The 25,025-nt window shown below is 38.9% G+C and overlaps 1 protein-coding gene across 1 annotated transcript in view; it reads right to left on the minus strand.

The window, feature by feature from the left end:
• Positions 1–1,123: 1,123 nt before the first annotated feature.
• Positions 1,124–25,025, minus strand: part of HSPA4L (heat shock protein family A (Hsp70) member 4 like) — a 31,208-nt gene continuing 7,306 nt past the window's right edge. Inside the window, exons 4-19 of the mRNA XM_068941607.1 lie at positions 23,848–23,970; positions 22,241–22,340; positions 20,105–20,238; positions 18,834–19,078; positions 18,673–18,749; positions 17,310–17,461; positions 16,703–16,809; positions 16,176–16,309; positions 14,235–14,437; positions 11,583–11,684; positions 10,912–11,049; positions 9,895–10,020; positions 8,601–8,708; positions 7,421–7,540; positions 6,820–6,981; positions 1,124–6,357 (exon numbers count right to left, since the gene is read on the minus strand). Coding sequence (XP_068797708.1) covers positions 6,163–6,357; positions 6,820–6,981; positions 7,421–7,540; positions 8,601–8,708; positions 9,895–10,020; positions 10,912–11,049; positions 11,583–11,684; positions 14,235–14,437; positions 16,176–16,309; positions 16,703–16,809; positions 17,310–17,461; positions 18,673–18,749; positions 18,834–19,078; positions 20,105–20,238; positions 22,241–22,340; positions 23,848–23,970 — 2,226 coding nt within the window. The 3' untranslated portion in view covers positions 1,124–6,162. The remainder of the gene's footprint in view (positions 6,358–6,819; positions 6,982–7,420; positions 7,541–8,600; positions 8,709–9,894; positions 10,021–10,911; positions 11,050–11,582; positions 11,685–14,234; positions 14,438–16,175; positions 16,310–16,702; positions 16,810–17,309; positions 17,462–18,672; positions 18,750–18,833; positions 19,079–20,104; positions 20,239–22,240; positions 22,341–23,847; positions 23,971–25,025) is intronic.

Below are 25,025 nucleotides of genomic sequence, written 5' to 3' on the forward strand. Positions count from 1 at the left end.
TTCACATGGAGATGTTAATTTTTCCTCAAAACAATAAAAAACTTACGTCTTGTAAAGCCCTGAGGTACCTGGGATATCCAAGACTTGCACAGAAATTTAAAATGAGGACGCTTACCGTTCACGGATCAAGCTGTACTGCCAGGAAACTAACATTAATTAGGAACACAACTTGAGCAGTTGGATTACTTATTTGCCAGAAGGATGTAACACTGTCATCATGGTTAGTTTCTCCATCTAAAAACCCTCCCCTCCCCCTCGCAGCCTTAAGTACCTGCTACTTTGGTTGTTAGTATTGAAAATCATATTCAAATTTTATAGCAAAAAGTACAACTCAGTCTCAAGAACTGAACTATTGGCCAAAATACGTATGCAAGATGCACGCAAGTCAAGCTGTTCAGCTGTGAAGAAATCTAAGCACCTGGAATTCACGTAAAATGAATACAGTAGTTCCAGTTTGTGACTCTCAGCTGGTGTCCTCTGCCCTGCCAGGGACATGTCCTCATGTGGCACGCTGGCTTAGAACTACTAACTGGCATGTGCGAGATCTCGGTCCTACTGCTGCTGCCGCCAAGTCGGGCTTGTTCCATCAAGTCTGTCATTAATGGCAGTATCTGCAAAGGTACTGTGTTTGAAATTGGGTGGTCAATTGAAGCAGACCGATTCTCACCTAGGAGAATCCCAAACGGTCCAAGATACAGAAGAATTATAGTTTGAACTTGTTCGTATGGCACGACAAATCATTCAGTTCAAGACGAGTTCCTTGAAACTTGGTAACTTGACTTACAAAACGCAACCATGGGATTTCAGATACGAAAATGACAGAAGTTCCCTAGAACCTAAGTAGCAACATGTCTAGGCTCCAACTAGGGGAGAAGAAAGAACCACAGTATTAATAGGTCACTTATCTAGTGGAGTTTGTCATTAGGAAAGAGTCAGCAGCTGACCGGGGCTAAGAGAAAAATGAGATAAACCAGACACCGTGTCTGACTAAAGCAGGATACGGTGTGCTGAAAACATGTCTTACTTACCTGTGCGGTTCTGCACAAACACGTACGTGAATTCAGGAAATCGGACGAAGCTTATTTTAAGAACACCAATGTAAAAATTACGTCTCAGGTGGTCATTTATGGTTCAAGTAGCAGGTTTATATATTTATTATAATTATACACAGCCTTGACAATCTATACTGCCATTCAAAAATAAATTGAAGTATTGTCAATTTGCACATGATCTGTCACTAATAAGGATCCCATTTACATACATAGTGAACGTTTTGCATACTTAAACACTGCTTTTAATTCTGACACTCCTACCTCTTCCCCTCGCCCCCATCCTGTAGAGATATGTTTCCAATATGTAAACAAACTACTCCAAATATGCAACATTCAGTGACTACCACCTTCTTAGTTAAATTAACTATTTCAGCACTTTCTATAGGTGGCTGGTGGTTCTAGCTCTTAACTGCATTTTGTTTAAAATAATTCTTCACATATCGTGTTGCAGCGACTCCTGCTTTTCAGTCTTATTTCCTTCTGAAGAGGAAGATGGAAAATGGGGTTTCATGACCGTATCAGGTTAAGTCACATAAGCAAAACCCCAGGTTAGTATTTTATAGATAGCACTAACAGCCACATTCAGTTGTTCTCACTGGCTGTTCACATGCTTAATTGGTGGTTGCAGTCTTCAAATTTCACCTGCAGAGAACTAAAAATTCAGGTCAATCTAATACTCTAGAGTTATTGTGTAGTAGTTGAGCTTTTGTTTACACTCCAAACATCATCTTGTGGGTTGAAATAAAAATTCACATAAAATGTTTTTGTCTTTTGACTGTGCTGTTCTGTCTATCCCTCTGGTGCCTGGAACCCATCCTAGAACATTCAGCGTAATGAAAAAAGTGTAAGGGGCAACATAATGTTCTTCCAGACAATTAAGTAAAATTCACTGTAAGCAGCAGCTACATAGGCTTCCTTGGTGTTTCCAGACGTTATCTTGATTGCCCAACTAACGCGCGGACCTGGACTTCAGCATACAGGGCTCGCGGAGGGCTGACTGTTAAGGCTCTGTTTTGAGAGAAGTGGTTCATGGTAAAACTAATATAGGCAAATTAAGTTTGGATTCTCTTTCCACCGCAGCGAAGCCAGCTGCTTTGAACTAGCACGTTCAGCATATTTATAAAACGGTTTCCGGTTTTTGAAAGCTAGCGTCAGGTAATCACGTGGCATAGATAGAACATTCAGCTACGCAGACTCCAAGGTTCGTTAAGGCTGTAAGTTTCTCTCTAACTATTATGAGTCAAGAAAGAGGAAGTTCTTTGCCTGCTTTTTGCAGTAAGTTTAAACTTAATCCCCCTAGGGAGCAACCTCACTTAAACATGGAATATCTGAGATGAGTTAATGCGCGCACGCACACACACACAGCTCTATCAGAGGATGGAGTATAGAACACTGAGATGTCCCACGGAATACTAAATAACTTCAAATACTGAGAATATAAAGGAATCTTAATTATATCTGCAACCGCTGGTTAGACGCTTAGATCAAGAGCTCTACTACTCTTAAGAGAAACAACCAACAACTTCATACTGCATGCTGAAAGTAAGGTCAGCCATGGTACCCTCTGACTGAAATGAAGAGAAGAGTTTTATAGTCTTAGGTCTCTGTGCTTCAAGGGTAGTATTGTGGGAAGTGCAGTTCCTCTCAGGCCCAAGCTGTACCAGACAGGGAGAAGCAAGCTCCTTCTCCCTCACTCTACCAAATTGTCTTATGAAGCCTTACTTGTAATACAAGTTAGGTGCTTCATCCAAAGGGCTTGCATCCTAAATCCTGCAACTTCCTACTGTAAGTTTTGCAAGCATGTCCCAAAGGTAGCATCTGTAGTTTTACTGTTTAAATACTGCCCAAAGCAAAGGGAAAAAGGATTTTTCATTCTACTTCAGCCTTATATCTCCAAACAAATGACCAACAAGGAAGGCAGCTGTACTGTGTTATTTTAGAGCATAACTCCCTTGTCTGTTTAACTCAGACTTATAGCCATCCCTGTGAAGAAGAGTATACGTCTACTTTCACCTTAAACATCTGAATGAAGTTCAGAGGAAACGCTGACGTTGATCTTTCAAACGTACGGCATAATAAAAGATGTGGAAAAGAAGTTATTTTTTTTTAAACCTAGCGGCTACTAGCTGTTTTAGTAAAACAAATCAAATTAAAATCAGTTTCTTGAATAACTAAGTCCACGAATGCTCACGACGGGAGAGAATCACTGCTTTTTAAAGGAAAAAAAAATAGATAGATTTTACAGATAAAACAAAAGGAAATACTCGTGCTGTTTTGTAACTAAACTATTATCTAAACTTAGGAACCGATTTAACAAAGCTACTTTTTAACAAAACTGCTTACTAAGATGGTATTGCTTCATTTTTAGGGGATGGAGGGAATATTTTCAAGCATATTAGAAATGCATCTTGCATTCAAAAGTAAGTATTAAAAAGTAAGATGAAACACTTAATACCCATTTTTAAAATACACAAAATGTAACATAGCATGCTACTGTTGGTACCCTAGCAAAATTGTAATTTTGCACTCCAAAATATTTATCCCTGTGGCCACAAGATAATTTGTTCCTTGTTGCATCTGACAAGCAAAACTTCACCTTCAACTTGTGCATGGTTACTGTAAATAGCTGAGAACTGTAGATCTGTGTCATGTTAATAACTTCCCCCTTTGCAGCAGGAAAGAAGGACACGTTCATGTGACACTCATTCTCAAAAGACAAAAGACAACAATTTTGCCCTTACAAAGGGATTCTCAACGCGTTGGGTAACATTCATCTTCACCAGGGCTCTAGAGACAGAGCAGGTTCACAGCCAAAACGTACTGTTCTGCTCCTTGTCTTAACCCTATCCGCTTTCAAGCTTGACATATTAAGCAGCTGTAGAATTCCTTTGGCCTTTAGGTATAAAATTGCCTCCAACATTTGTAATGCAGTATTGAGCATTTAATGACCAAGAACGGAAGCAAGCTTTGCTTTCCTTACATACGACCTTTTAGCTACAGAGGAGCTTGTACCAGACATCTCTTCCACTGAACGAGCTCTTCCCCTGCCAAATACCAGGCAGGAGGTCTACAAGATATAAGTTAATACTTAAATGTGTTTTCAGACCCCACTATTTGACAGTAGTAGTTATTACACTAGCGTGGTAAAGCCATTAGGATGCTTGTAATGTTAAAGCTTATGCGAGTGGAGCTTGTTTGGTCACATGCTGACTTAAACTAGTCACCACGTTGTTGCCCAAGATGCGTGACCTCAACAGCATCAAGACTGAGGCTGCAGAGTAGCTGCAGCTCTCTTCAAGGTCACACAATTGTTCAAGGGATTTAAATATGTAAACCCAGAGTGCCAGATCACCCGCAATCGATTTTGTAGGGGTAGAAGAGCAAAGTCACTGATGTCAGTCACAAGGATACAGTTCTAGCACTTCAGTTGGTTTACCAGGTGCATAGACAGCTCTAACTGATGCTTCCTTTTCCCATTAAGCTACTGGGGAGCACAGCTCACCTCTACAGCTCACCTCTCCTTACAGCATAAATAGTAGGGGAATGTCAGGACACGGGTAAAGTTGAAACAGCTGCCAAAATTGGAAGGAAGAGCTTTGACACGTGGCTCATTTACAACAGCAACAAGCTTTTCCATGTGAGAACTGGTGCTGGAGCGCCTATTTGACTAACACCTGAACTACTAAATGCATTTCCAAAATGGAGTTCAAGTCAGTACAGTGTTACAGTGCAACTAATCTCAGTCCAGTATGCTGACTTGACTAATAAACCACTTTCCAGAGTCAGGAGTAGCCCACTCTTCTTCTGGCAACGAGGGTGGGTGGTTTGTGAAGTCAAGAGAAAATGGACTTGCTTTAGAAAGTGTTACAGTTCCCTCCATGACTAACAGAATTATTCAGAATATATGAGCTTAGAACTGGCTGGAGTAAACAGACCAAAGGAAAAAGTGACTCACTCAACTTTCTAATACATTGTATTAGAGACACCTCCATTTGATCAAGTGAATGACCAAAAATAACTGGTAAGTTACGGAAATTTATCAAATAATTTCTTTCTTCATCTTTGGAGCTAGTGGTTAATGTACAGTTTGTGATCCGCTGTTTAGATCCTCAAACCAAAAGGATTGTGCCAAGTACCAGGGCTTAAATAAGCCCTCAATCAGTATTTGTTTCAAGTTTGCAACAAACAGCATTTAAGCAGCCTCACAATTCAGTGCTCCAACAGCCAGGTTATATAAACAGTTTCTGCTGTTTCTCCTCCTCAGCATAACATCTGATCAAGATGGAGACTTCATGCGAAATGAAATGAGCAGTAAGTAGTAATATGTGCAATAAGACATTTTCAAGGGAAACCTATGCAACAGTCCTTGTATATTCTACCACTTCAGACTATTATGAGCATCATCCTATCATAAGCACAGTACGTTATGTACAGCAATGTTCAATGAGATCATTCACTTAACTTCAGCAAATGGCAGAGCCATTATGCTAGTATTTTATAACTAAGATTAAATATGCTAGTGGTATGGGGAATCTAAAAAAAGTTTAAGCTTGTATTATCAGTATGAAAAAGACACCATACAATTCTCATGGTACATCAACAAGATGGACTAGTATGCCAACTAACCTCTATTTTAATATTTAAATTATAACAATACAATAACTAGAAAAGGTCAGTGCTTCAAGTGACAGTTTGCCACTTCAATTCCAATATTTTTCCAAAATAAAGATGCAATTAGATCTACACTTGAGCATCAGTAGTGCAATACAGTATCCTTTCCTGAATAAAGGAGCTGAGGTTTATCCACAATAAAAGCTTTAAATAAGGTAGATTGTTGCCATCTATATATCAATTCTGTATGTTTGATATAAAATATATTGGGAAAGCTTGAACTGACTTATACAATCTACATTTGGCTAAAGCTCCACATAAGCAGCATCGGTGGAAACGAACAGAGGTGTACTTAATATAAAACACTTTCAAAAACTACTGCAACAACAAATGACAAAGTTGGCTAAGAGTAACTGAACATTTGAGGTGTGTACCAGACAAAAAGAATGGACCCTGTGGTTACTTGCACTATTTTAATTAAGTGAAAGAAACGTAAGATTTAGTCCACTTCCATTTCTCCAGATGGTCTGGTCTGCTGGGAGTTATCCTTCGCTGGATCTGGTTTTGTTTCAGCACCACTTTGTCCATTCACTGGTCCGTTGTGTTCACCATTAGCTTTCGCCTGCCCATTGTTAGGAGGTTCTACCTTTGGTTTGGGCTTGTATATAATAGGATTACAGAAGCTATCCAATTCCTAGTTGCATTAGGAGTAAGAAAACAAGCGAGTTCGTTTAGTGGCACAGTAATCGCATTACACTAAAATTTTTCACTTTTGCTTTGTGTTCATAACCACCTGAATTGCAACTTTTCAACTCTATCAAGTCCAGACACTTAACAAGAAGCTTCCACTAGCTAAAAAGCTTCCCATTTGTTAAGAGCCTACAGTAATCAGTTGACTAGCAAGCCTACTGCTGTAACTCAACCTATTTAAAAAATAAAAAAAAAAGAGTTATACAGAGGTACTGCTCTGTTACTGCAGAAGTAATCAAGAGCTAGGATTGGGTATCAGTAAAAATGCTACTCCCTCTCCATAGCTCTTTCATATCTGTTTAAGTCTCTGCAGGTATAATATCCTAGCTCAATACACAGGCCAAAAACTTACTAATCACAGAAAAAACTGTCAGAACGCTACACGTAAAACGATGCTTTTTTTTACCTTGGATTTTGCCAACATTTCTGCCACTTTGACGATTGGATCCTGGGTTAAACTTAGTTTGTTCTGGGCATTCATTTTGCTGTTCAACCAGCTCATAGCCTCACTAATGTATTTTTCAACTTTTTCCATCTCAGCAGGATCTAGGTGGTCATATTTTTCATCCTAGGGAGAGAAACGTGTATATAATCAATTGCTATATGCTTCTCACCTAGTTAAGAACTTCATGAACATATGATAGAGTAACACTGCTACAGTCCACTAGAAATAAATATTCCAGTAAGTGAAGAATGACTGTGGAACACAGACACGAGGAATTATTTTTAGAAATATTTGATATTTTGATCTTAAGGGCACATTGCAGAAGCCCAAGTTAAGGTTGAAGAAAAAAAGAACACGGCTATATGTTTAATTCAAGCGTTTCGAACAAGAAACCTTTTTAGCTAGCAGTCCCGAACAGCTTGAAAAGTTCTCAGGAGCCCAAGATCAACAGCCATTTTCAAACAGCTTATTACTCCTGTGGGAATTTTTAAACATATTCAAAAACACCACAGCCAGCCTCCAACATCTGTAACAGTTCCTTCCCTAAATAATTTGTTTCTACCTTATTTTTATATGCTTCTACTGCTTTCATAAGGAGCTGAATCTTCTTTCCCAGTTCATTTAAAGCTTTTGGTCTCTCTTCGTGTTCCATGTATCTTTCCTGAATAGGCTGTCCAAATTTCTGCAAACATAAGCACAAAGATCTCGTCAAAATACAAATTTAGTTTAGACTAGTTCTAGGAACACACTGTAGTATCAGACCGAAGGCTGCCTTCCCCTCCTTTCCTCACCCATTCAAGAGCTTTGTCTTTGTACTGTGCTTTAGTACAACAACAACGCAGCCGCCCAGAAATTTAAATACAGGGATAGCACTCCGCCCCTACTTGGCTTAGTATTTTACAGTGATCTTCAGCAAAAAACGTTTGGGACACACAGTTGGACGAGAACAAGACGTGATTTAACCTTAAGAGTAGCAATCTGAAAATTTTTAGTTTTAGCTACTTTTTTTTTCCCCCCCCCTCCTTTTCCCTTCTCTACTCTTGAATGCTGGTATCCAGGCAAGAAGCCAGTCGCTAGGATCTGTACTGCTGTTTCCATCAATCATCCCAAAGCACTCTTCAGCCTTTACCTTTAAGAATTAGACCAAAACTTCAGTTTTATGATTTAACTATAGAATACCACTGAACATAGGAATTAGGTTAAGTTTATAGACAGCTGCTGTCAAAACATTTCAGCTCTGTAATTTTCTTATGATGCTGAAACAGGAAAATGAGAGCAGGAGTTCTAAAGTGTAATTCTGAAGACGTGGGGACTGGAAAAATCAAACCACTTGAGCCCTTATCAGATTGTAACAAGAATTATAGGAGAATCCCATAGCAATTAGTTGTTTTTTTTTTTTTTAATCTGTAACTAGTGACAGTCTGCTCCACTTCTCAATTTGAGAGTTTTCAAATTAAAAGCACAGTCAGCACTAAAGCAGACTGCACTCTTAGTTCTAAATAATATGTTCACTGCATAACTGAAACATGCAGATACAATCTGGATGTGCGTACTTAGAAGTCAGTGGATTTACAAAAACTGCATGTGTGTATGTACATACACATCCCTCATTAAAAAAGCTCCGTTTACTTAACCCGTTTCTGAGAGAGAGTGTGTAAACAGATATATACATATACACATATGTATGTGTACACACACGCATACAGACATACTTTTTAATAGAAAATAACTTAAAGCCTTACTCTTAACTCCTGAAGCTTATCCATATACACTTGTTTTGGCTGGTCTTCTCCATCTTCATAAAGCCAGTTTTCCGTGTCTTCTAACATCAAGGTCAGCCTATTTGAATCCTATGAAGCAAGTTAGGAATTCTTGTGTTAACAACAAGATAAATAAGACCTCCCCCCCCACCATACGCACAGAAACCTCCCTACTCAAGAAGGGTGTGTAATTCAGTAGTTTAATACTGAATTCATAAAGTGAAGGAAATCAATGATTAATCATCTTCAAAGCCAAGATTTTACAGAATGATACAAGAGGCACTTCAGCCCTATTAATCTTATTTGCAAGCAAAGTTTATTGGAATTAACTAACTTGAGTATTAGTTTTATGAGAAAGGACATGCATCTTTTACTAAAATGCTTGCATGTTTTCTTTATATTCCAAGTTCTGCTGATCAGGAACTCCTATAGCATAGCTGGGGGAAGGGGGAAACAGAGAAACGTGCATAACACACACACACATATGCTGAAGTTAAATTTCTTTTGATTGGACTATCAGCTACAGATAAAGCTTTAATCTTTAGTTATTTGAAAATACTTATCTTGTCTGTCCTCTTTACTTATGTAAGTAAACAGATTGTTTTGAACTTCAGATAAAAAACAGCCTCATACCCTAGAGTTTATACTGGAAGGGTATCCGCATTACATTGCTGGGTTAGTGCAGCGTTCCAGGTAATCAAGAGAGCAGACCTTAAACAGCTGCTGCTGGACACTTGTTGTTTCAGGAACTGTTTGCCTGTGACCAGCCAATTTTTATTTAAATGGCTATTACAGAGAAACTACTGTAGGACAAGTATTCTTTCAATACTGCTTCTGCAAAAGCCCAGTAAGCACTTCTTCCACCACCTGGTGCTTGGACTTCAATAGCACGTGAGGTTCAAAATGCTTTTAAAGAGGGAAGGAATTGTATTTACAAGTTAATGCAGTATAGAGGATAAGACAGAGCCACAGCCACTCCACTTGCACTCGTTCTCTTTTTACTCCTACCCACTGATGCCATTTAGGGGCTAATGGTGGTCAGTTCTGCTTTTTTACTCCCATCATAGGATTCCCTGAAATTCCTCCTCACAGAACTCGATATAGCTGTGTCATAAATGCCTAGCTTTGTTGTAGTTTTGATTCATTTCACAGAGGTGAAATTAACGTCACCTTCTGTGGCAAATCCAAGGAACTCCTGCAGCCTCCATATGCCCCACACTCAAAACTTTAAATTAAAAAGGAAGTTTTTGCAACAGTTGAAATGGATGCGTCTTACTTCTTCAGTGATGAATTTCTCAAAAACGCCACAGAGCTTGTCTCTGAAGTCATACACGTATTCCTCGACAGCGTTCTTAGCATCATTTCTTTCCTTCTCAAGCTTGTCTTGCATCATCATCTTCCCCTATGGAGGAGGAAAGCTTAGTTTAAGCTAAAAGCATTTAGAGTGTCAAACTGAAGCATTATTCTTTTGAACTTTTACCACAGAACTTCACAGAAGGCTGACAATTCACTGTCACTGATCAAACGTGCACCTTTGTGTAACTTTTGTATTCTCCACGGGAAGAATCGGGGGAGGAGGAAAAAGAAAAAGTTTTCGTTTGGGAACTGGTTGGCAAGTGCTTCCAAGAAAACGGATCTGGCATCAGTTGTGATTTGAGCACTGGCCAATAGAGGACGAGAAGTGAAGAAAAGTCGTGATCCTGGTTTGAAAGTCACTAGGAATTATTCTGCCCTACAACATCTATTCCCCATTTTATTCTTCAGACTGTTTCCCAGGGATGAGCTTAAGTTGGTAGGAGCCTAACTGTGATGGTCATGATATCAGGAAAGCTCAGACAGGATCTTTTGAAAGGCAGGTTTTCTAGATGTTGCAATACTTTCCAATTTCCTGCTGGTGTAGCACTTGATACACACACACACACAACTAGATATAGCTAAGGACAGAGCTTCTGTGAAGCACCAGGAAAACACCCTGCAAAAACTAATCCTTATCTAGCCGCCTTCTAGCATACTGCGCAGCCTTTACGGGAAATTGGAAGCATTTCCTGCCAGAGAAAGGAATTGATACTTCAAGTAAAGAAAGGCTCATAGGGTAAAGCTCAGGGATCTGGGAGTCAAATATTTTCAGTGAAACAGATTAAGTTACTTTCACCAAAACAAGAGTCATAATAAAAAGACAAAACCCCAAGGGAATTCTAAACTGAGTAATAAGATAAGTTTCTGGTTGCAAGTACTTCTGGACACTTATTTACAGTGTCTTTCATTTGAGCTGTCATCTCTTTAGGCTACTTACCTCATTTTCTATGTAGCAATTGATAAGATCTTGTCCCAGTTGTCTGTACAGACTAGCCTGTATAGGTAGGTCAATACTTTTGACTTTTGCTTTAGCCTTAGGCTGTGCTGGATGATCCTGCTTGTCTCCAGAAGCAGTCTATAAGAAGATTTACACTTTTAAGAAACTTTCAACAACAGACATGTTAACTACATTTATGCTCAAAAAGGAGACAAACCAAACAAATAAAACAACTGCAAATGAATCAGACGCAAGTGAAGCACACAGTTATACTACTGCTATTCAGAAACACCATTACCTTATTTTGAACCCAACTGCTGGAATTTAATTTCTTTAAATGTAACCTGAAAAGCTATTAATAGAACTTGTTCAAGAGCTAAATCCACTTGCACGTTCCTCTCCACAGTGTTTCCTTGGAATTGCACCTTCACTGTAAAACTGTACGTTACATAAAGGAAACTTTATTCAAAGTCTTAACCATGTGTTAACATTGGAAGTGAAAACGCCAAAGTAGGATTTCTAACACAGCTATTGCAGTATAGCTGTGGTCCTCCAAACACAGTCCCACGTATTGCAACTGGTAAGATTAACAGAAAGAATTTGAGAACACCCAGGAAAATAAGTTCAAGGGAAACAACGTTAACATTTCCTTATCAATATTGAATACAAACTTTTGTTTCGGTTCCTGCGTTTTCAGTTTCCTCATCTGCTTGGCTCTGTTGTTCAGCCTGACTTTTCTGGATACCTTCATCTTGATCAACTTGCATTTTATCCTAGAAAAAGAGTTACATAACTGAATGCATAGCTTTGCTGTAATATTTGTGACTGAACTCAGCTCTGACAGATTACAGATAACGTACGGACAATTCAGTCTTAGAAAGGTTTCGATTCACCACGCTTAGACAGCTATTTGGATACAGCATTATATTCACATCTTTCTCAACTTAAATGGAGATTGTATTCGGCCTGTTCCCTTTGAAATAATTAGAATTTATCTTCTGTTCCCTAGAGCGGAATTACACTAAGCCCAGTGAATACTCCCTCCAGTTTAATTTAAAGATAAATACATCTAAAACGTATGTAAAGAACATTCTAGAAACACAACACTGACACAGGCAAAAACAAACAAGTTCTCTATGGAACAGCCAGAACTGTGATTGCACACTGCTTCAAGTGCATCTGCATCACATGTCCATGAAAACTAATTTCTGAGGTAGGCTTTAGAGTACGTAACCAATTGCCTTCCTCTGCCACTCCAAATTAAGACTGTGTTTCACTTAAACTTATCTGTACTTTACCTACATCTTACTCTAAATTGGAGGGCCTCAGTGACATCACCATATTTATCAGAGAAATTGTACTAAACTGGATCAAGTGACTAGCTGTTGTCTTCACAAATACCTTTCATGACAGGATATGGGTCAGAGTCTCAAAGTTTCAGGATGACTCCAATATTCAGACACCTAGATTAACCAGCGGATCAACAGGGAACTGCAGCTAAGGTTTGAAAGGTCAACTCTTACTTCCAAGACAAGGAATTAAGACTCTGAGATTCACAAACTACATATGCATGTGAAATAATTTACTGTTATTTCTGGAAAATATAAGGAATTATGCATTTAAAGAGTTCTGTGCAAACTCCAGCACTGGCACACGGCCTACAGCTGTTGCAGGCTAGGCACGTTAATTGATTCAGCAAGTCTTTAACCACAGAAGTTAAAGCAAGCTACTTTTGCCAGATTTAAGCTTTTCGGACTGGGGAGGAAGGGCGGAAATCCTCATTTACTGTTCTTACTGTTCACACAGAAAAAGCAACAACTGTAAGGAAGTTTTTTCTACAAGAAAAAAAAGCTAGAGGGGAAAAAAAAATATATATATATATATATACACCACAAACCTCCTCCTCAGAGTCAAGGGTATCATCCTCAATAATGAAAGATAACTGCTGACAAGCACCATTGTAAAACAGAAGATTTATTAGGATGAACAGAAGTACTACATATAAACAGAAAGCCTGAGGATGGAAGCGGTTACTCTTGTACTGATACTGAACACAGTGTACTATTCCTAGGAAACTCCACATGCAGTACACTGATTAAACAAAGTGTCAGCCACGTCACTTTCAGCTGTTTCATTTATATACAAGTATCAGATGCAAAAGACTTGCCCGCAAAGAATAGCATTGTTTGGTATTTAAAGTACCAGGTCACCCTTGAAAGTCCTTGAAAACAGTGCAATTTTTAAGGTGCTTGCTTACGTATGTAACACTTGTCGTGCAACCACGTTCCGACTCCTGTAGTAATACTTAACTGAGGCAGAAAAAGCTGCCCCCCCCCCCATAAAACTAGTGTTTTGCTTTCTGCCTGAAGTTACTCAGCAACAGAACACTCCCTCAGTGCCTTCAACAGCCTCTTAAACTAGTCCCTCTGCTGAGCAGCTTGCAATCTCAAGAGACAGCAGGAGTGGCAAGCAGCAACTTGCCTCCTGCTTTGTTCTCTGCTCTTTTTCTCTATACTTTCTTCTCTCCTCTGTGTGGCTGTGAGGTAACCGAAATCCCAAGCTATAGAAGGGCACAAGCAAACAAGAACAGCTGCTGAGGCCGCCTTCGGGTGCCTCTTCCAGCTACAAACCACTCCCTGCTGCCCTGTCCTCAGCTCTGCAATGTAACTGCTGCACCTTGAGACTTGGCCACCTGCTTTTAGGAGGTAACACATCATCAAGGCAGCTGACCCTCCTTGCTCTAACATGGGAGAGCCGACGGACAGAATACCATGAGCTGATGTGACCAATCTACAGCATTTATGTAAATACTGGCCAGCGTGCTCAGGTAATACAAAATGCTAAATTCTCAGTTTTAATAACAAAGTTGTTGCACATTTGTTTCAAGCATTTCCTCCACTGTAGTCTTACAGGCCAATTTGTAAGAACAGTACTGAAGTATTTAAGCGAAACACTGTTCACGAAGAACAAGTCTTTCCATGCATCATTCCAAAATACCTTCCCCCTCCCCCCAAAGAAAATGTGTTGCAAATCTCATTAAATATGTTCCCATTCGGTAGCTAAGATTAGCACAGAGACCGGTAAAGAACAATAAAACAACTCTTCAGAATCTTTCAGTTTTTATACTCTTTTTGCTCTTACATCCACACCATCAGTACTTTAATAATACACACAGTTATGTAATACATTCCTTTATGTCTGTGAAGAAGTAATTCAAGGGTGGAGAAGTGGTAATTTTGAAAAGCTATACACTATGATTTAATCTCCAATTATTGGCTCTTTTCAGAATTACAAGGAGTGTAGATATTTACAAGTTTACATACCAGCTCATCCTCTTTGCCGTGGAGCTTATTCGATGATTCAGTGTCCATAGGTGTGTCACTGTGATCTCCTTCTACGTTCTGCTTCTCTATTACTGAAGCATTAGCCACACTGAAAAGGCCATGGATGTTGACACGCACTTTTACCTTCACTTTGGAATTGTCACCATCATGTTGGGGAACAACATTTTGAATAGTGAAACGCCCTTGAAAAGTTGAAAAGATGGTTAAACTATTGCTCAAAAAAAGGCAGCAAAAAGGATACTGCACTTCATGGAGTGCAGTACAAGTGTGTTAGCTTCCTCCCTTACAAGTGTGTTAATTTAAATAATGGCTTCATGTACTTTAAGTTATCTCTACTTGGAAGCTTCCTGCTTTGATACACACTGTACACTTAATTGTCAGTTCTACAACGTAAGCTGAGGCTAGAGAAATCAAAACATGGTTTCCCAATCACTACTGATTAATTTATACAGGCATAGGATGCTTTTGCTTTCTACAGTTCATTAGAAAAAGCCCCACACGTTACTAGGATCTTTCGCTTAAAACAGAAAAAGTCACACTGAACTGAGTTGTTTTAAAAAAAAAAACACCAAAAAACCAAAAAAACACGCATGTATGTTGTCTGTATCCTATCTGAATATCCCTGGAGCATTCCAGCTAGCACTAGAAGAGTTTAAACGATTTTAAGAGAACAGAAGGCCCGGTAAACAGTTATTTTGCCACTCTGACAGAAACAGGTCAAACTAACATCGCTTCCACTGATACTGCTTCACAAAGAGCCTTTAGATCGTAACTGCAAATTGCAGCTCTGCAGAGTAAGACTACGCAAATTTATACAGAACGCGATCTAAACCTGTTACTTTAAGCTTTTCAGCAGACACATTAATGAAGGCTATGCAGTAATAGTTTAGTATGTTTGGCTGTGCTGTGCAGAGAATACAAAGAAATATTAAGGTCTACATCAAAGACAGCTGTTTCAGCAACACAACACATCTTTTATACTCCATTACTGAATGGCAGGCACATCCTTAGAGTCCTACTGGTCCCACACGTAACACACGTGCAAGTACAGCAGTAGTCCTGCTCTCCCCTGGAAGGTCTGAATTTGAACGCTCATCTAAGAAATAAGACAGCCTAACACAGATGTACTGCACATCTTCGAGACTGAACAGTCTGTTTACCAGGGCTTCTGGAAGCAATGAGGCTGATAACCCATTCTGACACCTGTCGCAAATTTGAGTGAAAGCGATGTAGACCATGCACATGAAAGGAGAATGTTTCTTCCTAAACAAGACCGACATCTTAGAAATAGATAAACAGGAAATACCCACCAAGGTTATATCAGAAACTAATACCTAGTAATTTTATTTAAACACCCTGAGAATTCTACTACTAATTTTAAGTAAGGCACTATCAGATATCAGGAAACTATTCACCCCATCTAATACTTTAGACTCTACTACAGATGCTTAAGTTCAAGAAATGCCTATCTTGTATGTTCTGAGAGTAGCAGAAAGAGACGAGACAGATACCTGTCTACACAGATAATTATCTAGCGTTAACAGCTCCTTTGATCCAATTTCTCTGAAAATCCACGTTGGCCTGCGTATCAGATCCTGATTCATTTTACAGAGGTTGAAAGAACCGCACAGTAGAGCGCTGAACTCTTTGTGCCTGGTTTCTTAAAGCATTCAAAAACAGCGAACACAGATATAGAATGAAGTAAATTTTCTAGAAACTACCATAAGACGACACTGATACCGTTTTATCACTGCATCCCAACACTGGAGATTGGGCCAAGCCTTTCTAATAAGAACTTGGGCTTTTCTATAACCTACGAAATAGAGATAAAACCTCTTCTAAATAGGTTTTATATTTAACATTTCCCACAAGCAAGCCGTTCATGAAAGTTCAGTTGGGGTTTTATTCACAAGTTCTTACCTATTCTGGAATCAGGATAAGGCACTTCATGAGGATGGGTGTAGTAAGCTTCCAAATCAAAAGGCTCTTTCTTGTGAAAAGTAATTACTTTTGAGAACGGAGCAGCATGGTTCTTACTGAAGACCTCACATTCCCTGAAGTAGTAAAACATTGAATAAAGTTAAACCACTGAGCGTAACTTGACTTTGATTATCCATCATGTTATGTTGATGATCAGCATCCATGTTAACAAGCAGCTAAATAATTTAAGCTGACTTTTTAGGTGAGCTATGACAAGAGTTCCAGGATGAAGAACTGTAGGTCTCAAAGCCAGACCACGCATTTTATGCCACACTTCTCAAAATTTAAAGGAAGTTCACAATGAAGTATTTTAAATATACTCCCAATGACTAGAGCAGTAATTGGAAACGAAAAGGTATAATACAAAAGAAAAGTGGAAACTGCTCAAGTGGATAAACAACTTCAGAGTTTGAAGGCATATATACACAGACACGCACACACTTTTTACTAAACACCATACAGCTTACCCTGTTCCTTCCTCGTAAGATGATTTCCACCTTAATGTTATTGAATAAGGAACAACATCTGTGATGGAGAATTCACGCACTTTAAAAGCTGGGGAAAGAATTGCACACTAGAAAAGAAAGATTAGAGTTTTATTACATACATGCAGTTAAATAAATAATAAATACAATAATATGCAAGTGCAAAAAGGCTACAAATTCCACAGGTCACATGGAGGTCCTGCTCATCACAGAATTTTTAAACAGAAATTCCCTACTATTTGTAGAAAGTCAATCAAATTATCCGAGCTGAATAACTTACTTAGATTAAGGTACGGTAACAGACACTACTTTGCTAGCAGCTGCCAGCAAAGATACAAAGAAAGCTTTCAAACCACCATAGAGCAGTGAGCGTTTTCAAGGTTAACGGGTCTCTACAAGTCCATCCTTCTCACATCACTCAGTACCAAGTTACCAAATGTAGTTTCTTACGCTGTGACCAACTGTTCAAAGAGCAAGTAAGACCTTACACCTTGTTTCAACTGTAGTAGCTTTTGCTTTCGGTTCGCTGTATTTCAGCGGTACATCATGTTAAATAAGTAATAGCAAAGCTGAATTTTAATAACTATACCTGCAAGGCACAACCTCTTGCAACAGCTTCATCAGCATTCAGTGTGGTGCTGATTTCTTTACAGAAGAAGTTAGAGATTTGTTCCTTCACTGCTGGGATTCTAGTGGCCCCACCTACGATTTCTATACTGTAGATATCTTCACGCTGAAGTCCTAGAAAAAAGCAGTCTTTGGTTATCATCAGGATATCAAAAAGCTGTCTTTGGACAACCAAGAAGATTGAGGCCCCTTATTATCTAGACACTGCGACAAGCAATGAATATAATCAGAGGCCAACAAGATCTTTAAAAACTTTTTTTAAAAAAGCTTTGTAGTAACATAAGTCTACTCAAATACCTTTGTTCCTTCTGCAAGCTATAAAATTTTCTAGTCGCACAATTCTGGAAATGCAGAAGGCAAGAATCCAAATAGGGGCCACTTCATGACAGCTGTTCTTCACAGGGCATTATCCATGTGCATCCCCTTTATGGTGTGCATAAGCCTACGCGTGTATAATAGGGTTCTCTTAGGCAACCCTGTACCACTGGACACCACCACATCCCTCCCAAACAAGGGTAAAATAAAACAAGATGCATCTCATGTTCAATTGAACTTTGCTTGTCAATACAATACAGAAAAACAAAGCTTCTAATTAAAAATATGATAAGTATTAAGACTGTGCTTGCAGGGTAACTTTAATTCTGGATTCATGATACGTGCATAAAGTGACCTCAAACAACTGTCAGTCTTTGTACAGTTTTGCTGTAGTAGGTCACTGTCCAAGGTCTTACTTTCATTACTGATCTAGGCAACTGACTAAGGAGACTTTTTCCTTTTTGTTTAGCTGAAGAGGCTTGACATTCAAGGTAAGCTTTTTCCTGTCCTTGTGAAAGCCTGTTTCTCTTCTTCACATCGTATTAGACAAAGAAAGGACAAAAAAGTTATTTGCACGTGCTTCAAGTAATTCATTTCAAGTATCTATTGCCAAATTCTCAGAGCAGTGAGGACATGTATTTATCACATAGGGAACAGGTGGGCCAGATACTTGAAAAATGTTGAGGCAAAGAATGACAGTTTTGCTATCACGTTTAAGGTGAGAAGAAATAAGCTTTCAGAAGGCCAACCTCTTCCATTACATAGGGTGAACGAGGGTCAATAAACCAGGGTTGCATAGTGATTTGTGCACTAAATAAGGCAGAAATGAGATCATGCATACATGAGAAGCATATGAACGGAACTTACATTTAACTTTTCAGTACTTAGCTTTGCAATTCTAATAAATACAAAATATATTAAAAGATAATCATTAGAGAGATCTAGGATAACTGTATCACCAGTTACTTTCTTGAGCCAAAAAAGTAATACCCTTATTAACTTCTACTTACTAGCTTGATCCATGGCTGCCCTTAGAGGAGGTTCCACTCTGGACAGAAGGGCAGCACACAATTGTTCAAACTGAGCCCTGCAGAAATGGGGGGGAAAAAAAAAAGTCTCATATTTCAAGTCAACTTACAGACCGCACTTCAGGGAAAGTAACGCACAGTACCTGTTCATCTTACTGGAGACATCAAGGTCATTCATGAAACACTCAATATTGAGTGGCAGATCAGAAGCATTTGCACTCATAAGCTTCTTTAGTTTTTCACATTCCTGATACAATCGCAGCAGTGCTCGGGGATTCTCTTTTACATTCAGTTTGTATTTTGTCCTGAATTCTTCAGAGAAGTAGTCTACCAAAGCCTCATCAAAATTCCTACCACCTAAGAAAGGGTCAAACGTAGTGGCCAAGACCTATGCAGAAGTGAAAGAACAAAGATCAAAAGTTATTAGACTTAATGTTTTAGATGTAGGGACAGCTTTCACATAGAGCATGGTTTTAAAAGTTAACACCTTTCAAAACAAGTTTGATATGGCAAAATCCTTAGCGATTTTCTCACCTTTCTTTACTACTGCGCAGCCACCTGGTAGAGCAACTTTAAATAAAAAGATAATGCTTCCCCCCTCAAACTTAATTCTTACCAAAAAAACCAAACCAAAACGAAACCATCCCGCAAAAAACTCACCTAACAGAAGAACCCCACTCCTCCCACACACACCTTCACCACGTTACTTCTACCACGCTGTGGCCCCTACACAATTTGCTAGCTCACTAAAGCAGCAGCAGACTGGGATAGTTATCTTGTCATGCTATTACTAGTTCTGTGTTTTAAGTGAAAAACAAAGGTTTCACCTTCCATATAACTTTGGGTGATTGCATTTTGCTAGCAAAGACAAATTCACAAAAACCCTCAGCCACCACTATCCCAAACTTAAAAATGACAGTCTCAGAACTTGAAAGTGAAGATCATTCAGTTGTATTTGACATATTTAGGTCTTAATCTACATCTTAATCCAATACATGGCATGGGGGGGGGGGGGAAAAAAAAAAAAAAAAAAACCACACACACACAAACATCATCATACAACAATAATCCTCAAGGCAGTTCAACAATTTCCCATCATACTGAAGGCGGCAGCTGCATGACTACAAAGATTATGAGATTAGCAGAAAATACAAATATCCATTTCAGTGTGACAATAGAGCACAAACAGCACACATATGCTTAGCTGTTTTCAGAACACTGGGATACTTCACTTCTGCACTTTACAGAAATCGTTTTGGCAAAATTGCCAAAAACATCAGAAAGCTTTGGTATACAGCGTTTTAAAAACATTTGCTACAGGCATTTACTAGTCTTAAAAAAAAAAAAATCATTTCCCAGAACAATGTTTTAAGTATCATTCAATAAAGTTTTAGCGTATAGCTCAGAAAGTTACCTTTAGTTTTCCCTTGTTAAAAGCACAAATTGAAACTTGATATGCAGAATGTCCCATATCTACAAAGACCACATTTCTTGGCTTCTCTTCCAAGGTTGGCAGATCTTGCTTGTATATTCCATAGGCTAGTGCAACTGAAAAAAGAACATAGGGAAATTGCTGATGTAAATTAAGAGGAAGCTGTGTGCAAGCAGAAAACATGATGAAAGCAAAACAAAGAGAACCATGCTGCTTACTATGTTTATTCTTTCTAGGTACCTCCACTACTCTGCTCAAAGTGAACATAAGAATGCAAAGAGTCACAGGTTTTAGATTGGATTTTCATTTCTTACTGTTCCATTTAGTTTTACTCAATTATCTCATGTTCAATCATATAATTAACATTTAAATATTCCGTATAACCTAATATCTCTTTCCAACATAAACAGCGTGCTGCACTCATGCTGTGCGTCTCCAAAGTGCTAACTCTGATTAAGTATCATAGTTGCTCCTTCAGTTTAAATTCTTAGATACAGTACTTATCAGACCATTTCTTAAGCTTGAGAATTATTGTTCATATATAAAGGAGCTTATCACAAGCAAAATCAACTTGCTGAAAACAAATTTTTCACTGTCCATAGAGAAAACGAACACCAAGTAAAAGTTTAACGCTAAAGCTATCACCTTACATTTCAGCTCTACTTGCAGCCAAGTTAACATGGGGATAGCCTTTTCACAAAAAGCAATGTTTTGGTTTTTATTAATACAGATCAAGTCTTGTGCCTACAACTCTCTCCTTTAAACATCTTACATTCAGTATTTTCGGTCTGGCTCAGTCTTGCAAAATTCAAGCATACTCAAGAGGCAAAGAAATACGTTTATAAGGCTAGTTTAATATTGGCATTGAAATCTTAAGATTCTTACAAAGCTGGCTGAGGCACTGTAAAAATAAAGAGAATTTAAGTCAAGAAACACTCTGTTACTCGTTTAAACTGTTCCACTTCAGTTCCCATGAAGCGTAGCCTATTTTTATGCTCTAGCCTAGAAGCAATTCATCACAGCCAGAAGGCAAACTCAATTCCCCTTTATAAATCATCATTTTCAAACTTCCTAAAGGTTTTCCAGCAACAGAAAACTGCAATAAACAAATTACTTCATGCAAGTGACAGTTATGCCAGTGCTACAGAAAATGGCAGGTCTGTCACACGTTTACCCACAGTCACGCTCCCATAAACTCATGCTCAGTTTGATTTGGATGTTTTGGAAAGTCATACAGTTGGAGTCATTTCTAAATATTGTCAGCAGGTCTACTTTCAGAAAAAGCTCCATAAAAACGCAATGACAATAAAGTAGTTAAAATTCTTTGGATTACACCTTTTGGAATTCCTCTTAAATATATCGGACTTCAAGGTAAGTACTAGCTTGTAACTAAGAAGCATTTCGCTAATATTTCTATGCCACTTATTTTTACTCCAGCGCACCCATCTTCCAGGAAGCAAAAAATACGTTACATTACTGTTTCATCAAACTGGGGAAAGTAAATGTGCATTAACGGCTAACTGTAAATAAAATGAAAAAGGGATAGGAATGAAAGTGCACCTGGAAACGCACCACAGAGCAAAAACATGGGGAACATCACACTTAAAAGACACCACTACAGACATATTGTAAACGATGTCCTTATTGTTATCTTTCAGAAGGGAAAAAGCTGGTTAAATCTAAAAATACTGTACAACGGTATTATTTAATACAACAATTGAGAATTTAGGTCAGGTGCATACCCCAGCTGGATTATCATGCAGAGAATTCTGAAGCTAGCTCAAGCCTTTCTAGGATAGCTCCATGCCACAGCACAGAGAGGGATGCAGAAATACCAACTTTCACTCCAGAAGCAGAGTAGCTATGTTAACGTGGCTGCACACTCAAGTTAACAAATTAACTCTCATCATGTCGAATTAGCAGAGAACACCACACCACTGTCCGAGTTGCTTTGTTTCCAGTTCCCAAGCAGGACTGGGCAGTTCCAGCTTGGAGAGCTTTTCCCAAACTTCTCATTGTGCAACACTGGTACGTCATCAGCCTGACAGATTAAATAGCCTGAATAACCAACACATTTATATGTACTGCTGGCTATTTCTGTGCACATAGCCCTTTTACCTGCTGTAGTTTCATTCATCAGCTTCAGACAGTTTAATCCTGCAATCTGTGCAGCTGCCATTACAGACCTTCTCTCAGCATCAGTGAAGAAACTGGGTACCTGTTTACAAGAAATTATATAGGATATCACAACAGATGTACCCATTAAACAATCCTTTACGTTTGAATACCACAGGAATAAGTTAACTTCAGATCAATACGTCAGTCCGAGTAGAACAGCTAGATAATTCATTTTAATGCATGTTTTAATTAAATTTCAAAGCAACAGAACTGTTAACCGAAGCCAGACTCAAGTGTTTTAAACTAGATTAAGCACCACAACCCTTGCTCCTTAGATTCTTCTAGGGAGACTTTGCTCTTGAAGTCATTACCAGTCCAAACCATTTGAAAGTTTTCTCTGAAGACATTCATATAGTATAAAATCAAGTTCTTGGCTACAAATAAGTTATCAGAGTACTACTGCGCGAAGTTATAGTTCAAGCTGAATTCAGTGGTGTCAGATCTGTGTTGGATTGAAGCTATACCATATGTTCTTATCATTTTTAGTTATCCCATGCACACTGCAAGCTGGCACTGCACTGTAACAATATTCAGTTCCACCAAAAATAGTCAAAGTAGCCACTTAAAACTGGCTGCGATCAATTGTCACCTTTTAAATTTGTGACGCTTAAAGTCTTAGAACTACATTCATAGTTCATCTATCATTAGCTATCAATACAGTGTATTAGCAAGGATTCCTTGTTTGCATGGGAGGTATTCTGTGCAAGTGTCTTTGTACACCGTAAGAAAGCAAGAAAAAAGATCAAAGCAGATTTCTAACATATACAGCTTTCCAGGTCCCCTCTCTCTATCTGACAAAGGGGGGGATAACCCAAATAGTTCACGCCCAGAGTTCTCACAAGAACAAGAAAAAGTAGTGAAGCAGGAAAAGGAAACAAAGACAATATGGAAGACGAGAATCTAGGATTTTGTATCAGGACCAAAACCTCTTAAGTTCTTTCATGGGTGAGAAGACTATCAAAGCAAGAAGCCCCACAGATAAACCAAACCAACCATACAAAGACTCACGCTTTTAAATATGGGTAGTTCCAGTTTTTTGGAAATTAGTAGTATGACCCTCAGAGCCATGAGGTTTAGGCAACTCTCAATCTACACTAACACCCAACAGCATTCAGCTCTTACATAAAGGAATTTAACATAGGTTTGGGAAGGTTCTCTAGATACGAGGGCAATACACTCACATATAGGCCAGTTCCCGTTTGTAACAGGCTAGTTATCTAGCACCAAGTCAGCCACTCCAGATCAGTCTGAGGAGCAATATTTTCTGTCCAAAAACACTTATTTAATGAATTTTTCATTTTCTGACACACGATTACAGAAACATTATCAGTCGGAACAAACTAGAATAAAGGCCTACTTTTTCGGGCAGTTTGGTTATAAATAGGTATGCAGTTAACAGCTGTGTATTGCAACGCACATTTGCGGTTTTGTTTTTTCATAAGTGATTTTCATCTACTACTCGTATCTCTTCCCACTGTACCATGGCATAAATTGTTAAGTTCAACATTATCTCTAAACAGAATTGCAATACATATGTTACAACTTACTGAAATCACACAGTCTGCCACTGGCTTCTTCAAAGCACTTTCCGACGTCTCTTTGAGCTTGGCCAGTAACATTCCCGTTATCTGCTCAATTGCAAACGGTCTCTCTTCATCTAGGTATCTCACCTAAAAAAAAAAAAAAAAAGCAATTCTGTAATAAATCATCTCAACTTAAGCTTTCTCAGCACCAATGGAAGTCATTTGGCACTGACAAGCACTTACCTCTGCACCAGTGGGCAAGTCAAGGGCTTTGCCCAAGATTTTAAACAGAAGTTGAAAAGCTATCACATCAAGAACTAGCCTGAAGACTACGGGTTTTGGTATTGGCGCACACACATGCGCGCACCCCCAGGCCCCCAAAGTCCCACAACAAATCAAAGAACCTTTCAGAGGTATGTCATCTCTTCTCTTAAGACGTGCTGCTTGGACTTCTTTGTAGTTTCGATCAATAAAACCCAAGTTTAACACCAGACTATGGACACAGATAACTCTCAATGTCAATTGATGCTATGGATTCATGCTCCTTAAACACATCATCAACAGTTCAATTTGGTTAAACATTCGTTTGTGGGAAACCTTGACACCTCAGTTATTTCAGAGGACTACTCAAAATCCTACAGTTTTTTTTTTTTTTAATTGAAGAAAGCATAATACAGGTAGCATCACGTTCTTCCTGACGTGAGTTAAAATCCAAACTCTGGAACAAAGACAAGGAACATTTGTTTCCTTCAAGGGTCACTCAGGCACACGAGGTGGGGCAGGAGCAAACAAAGCAACTCCAGCAGTCCTGTCCTGCCCAGCAAACACATGTGTATCTTTGAGCCTGCACCTGTAGTGTTCACATGAGGTTACTTGTCCTGAATTCCTGTCTGACTGGGGTCTCGCTAGCAATCCCAAACACTCCTGTGCAGGGAACCCAGAGAGAAGAGCTACGGCTATGTTTACGTTGGCAGTTAATACGGCACAGCACGAGCAGGTCTACATATTAAGAGCAATTTCCTGTGGGTGCTCTAAAGCCCCTCGGCAAAGCAACCCTAAGTGCAGTAAGTGAGGATGATAGGACATTAGCTTCAATAGTGCACTCTGGATCCATATTAAAATGTTAATGGAAGATGCATACGGAGTCTGAAGTCAGGAAGCCTGAATTTTGAGAACAGCAGTTGCAAACCGTTTATTTCGGA

This window comes from Struthio camelus, chromosome 4 (genome assembly GCF_040807025.1).
Source record: "Struthio camelus isolate bStrCam1 chromosome 4, bStrCam1.hap1, whole genome shotgun sequence".
Lineage (NCBI taxonomy): Eukaryota > Metazoa > Chordata > Aves > Struthioniformes > Struthionidae > Struthio > Struthio camelus.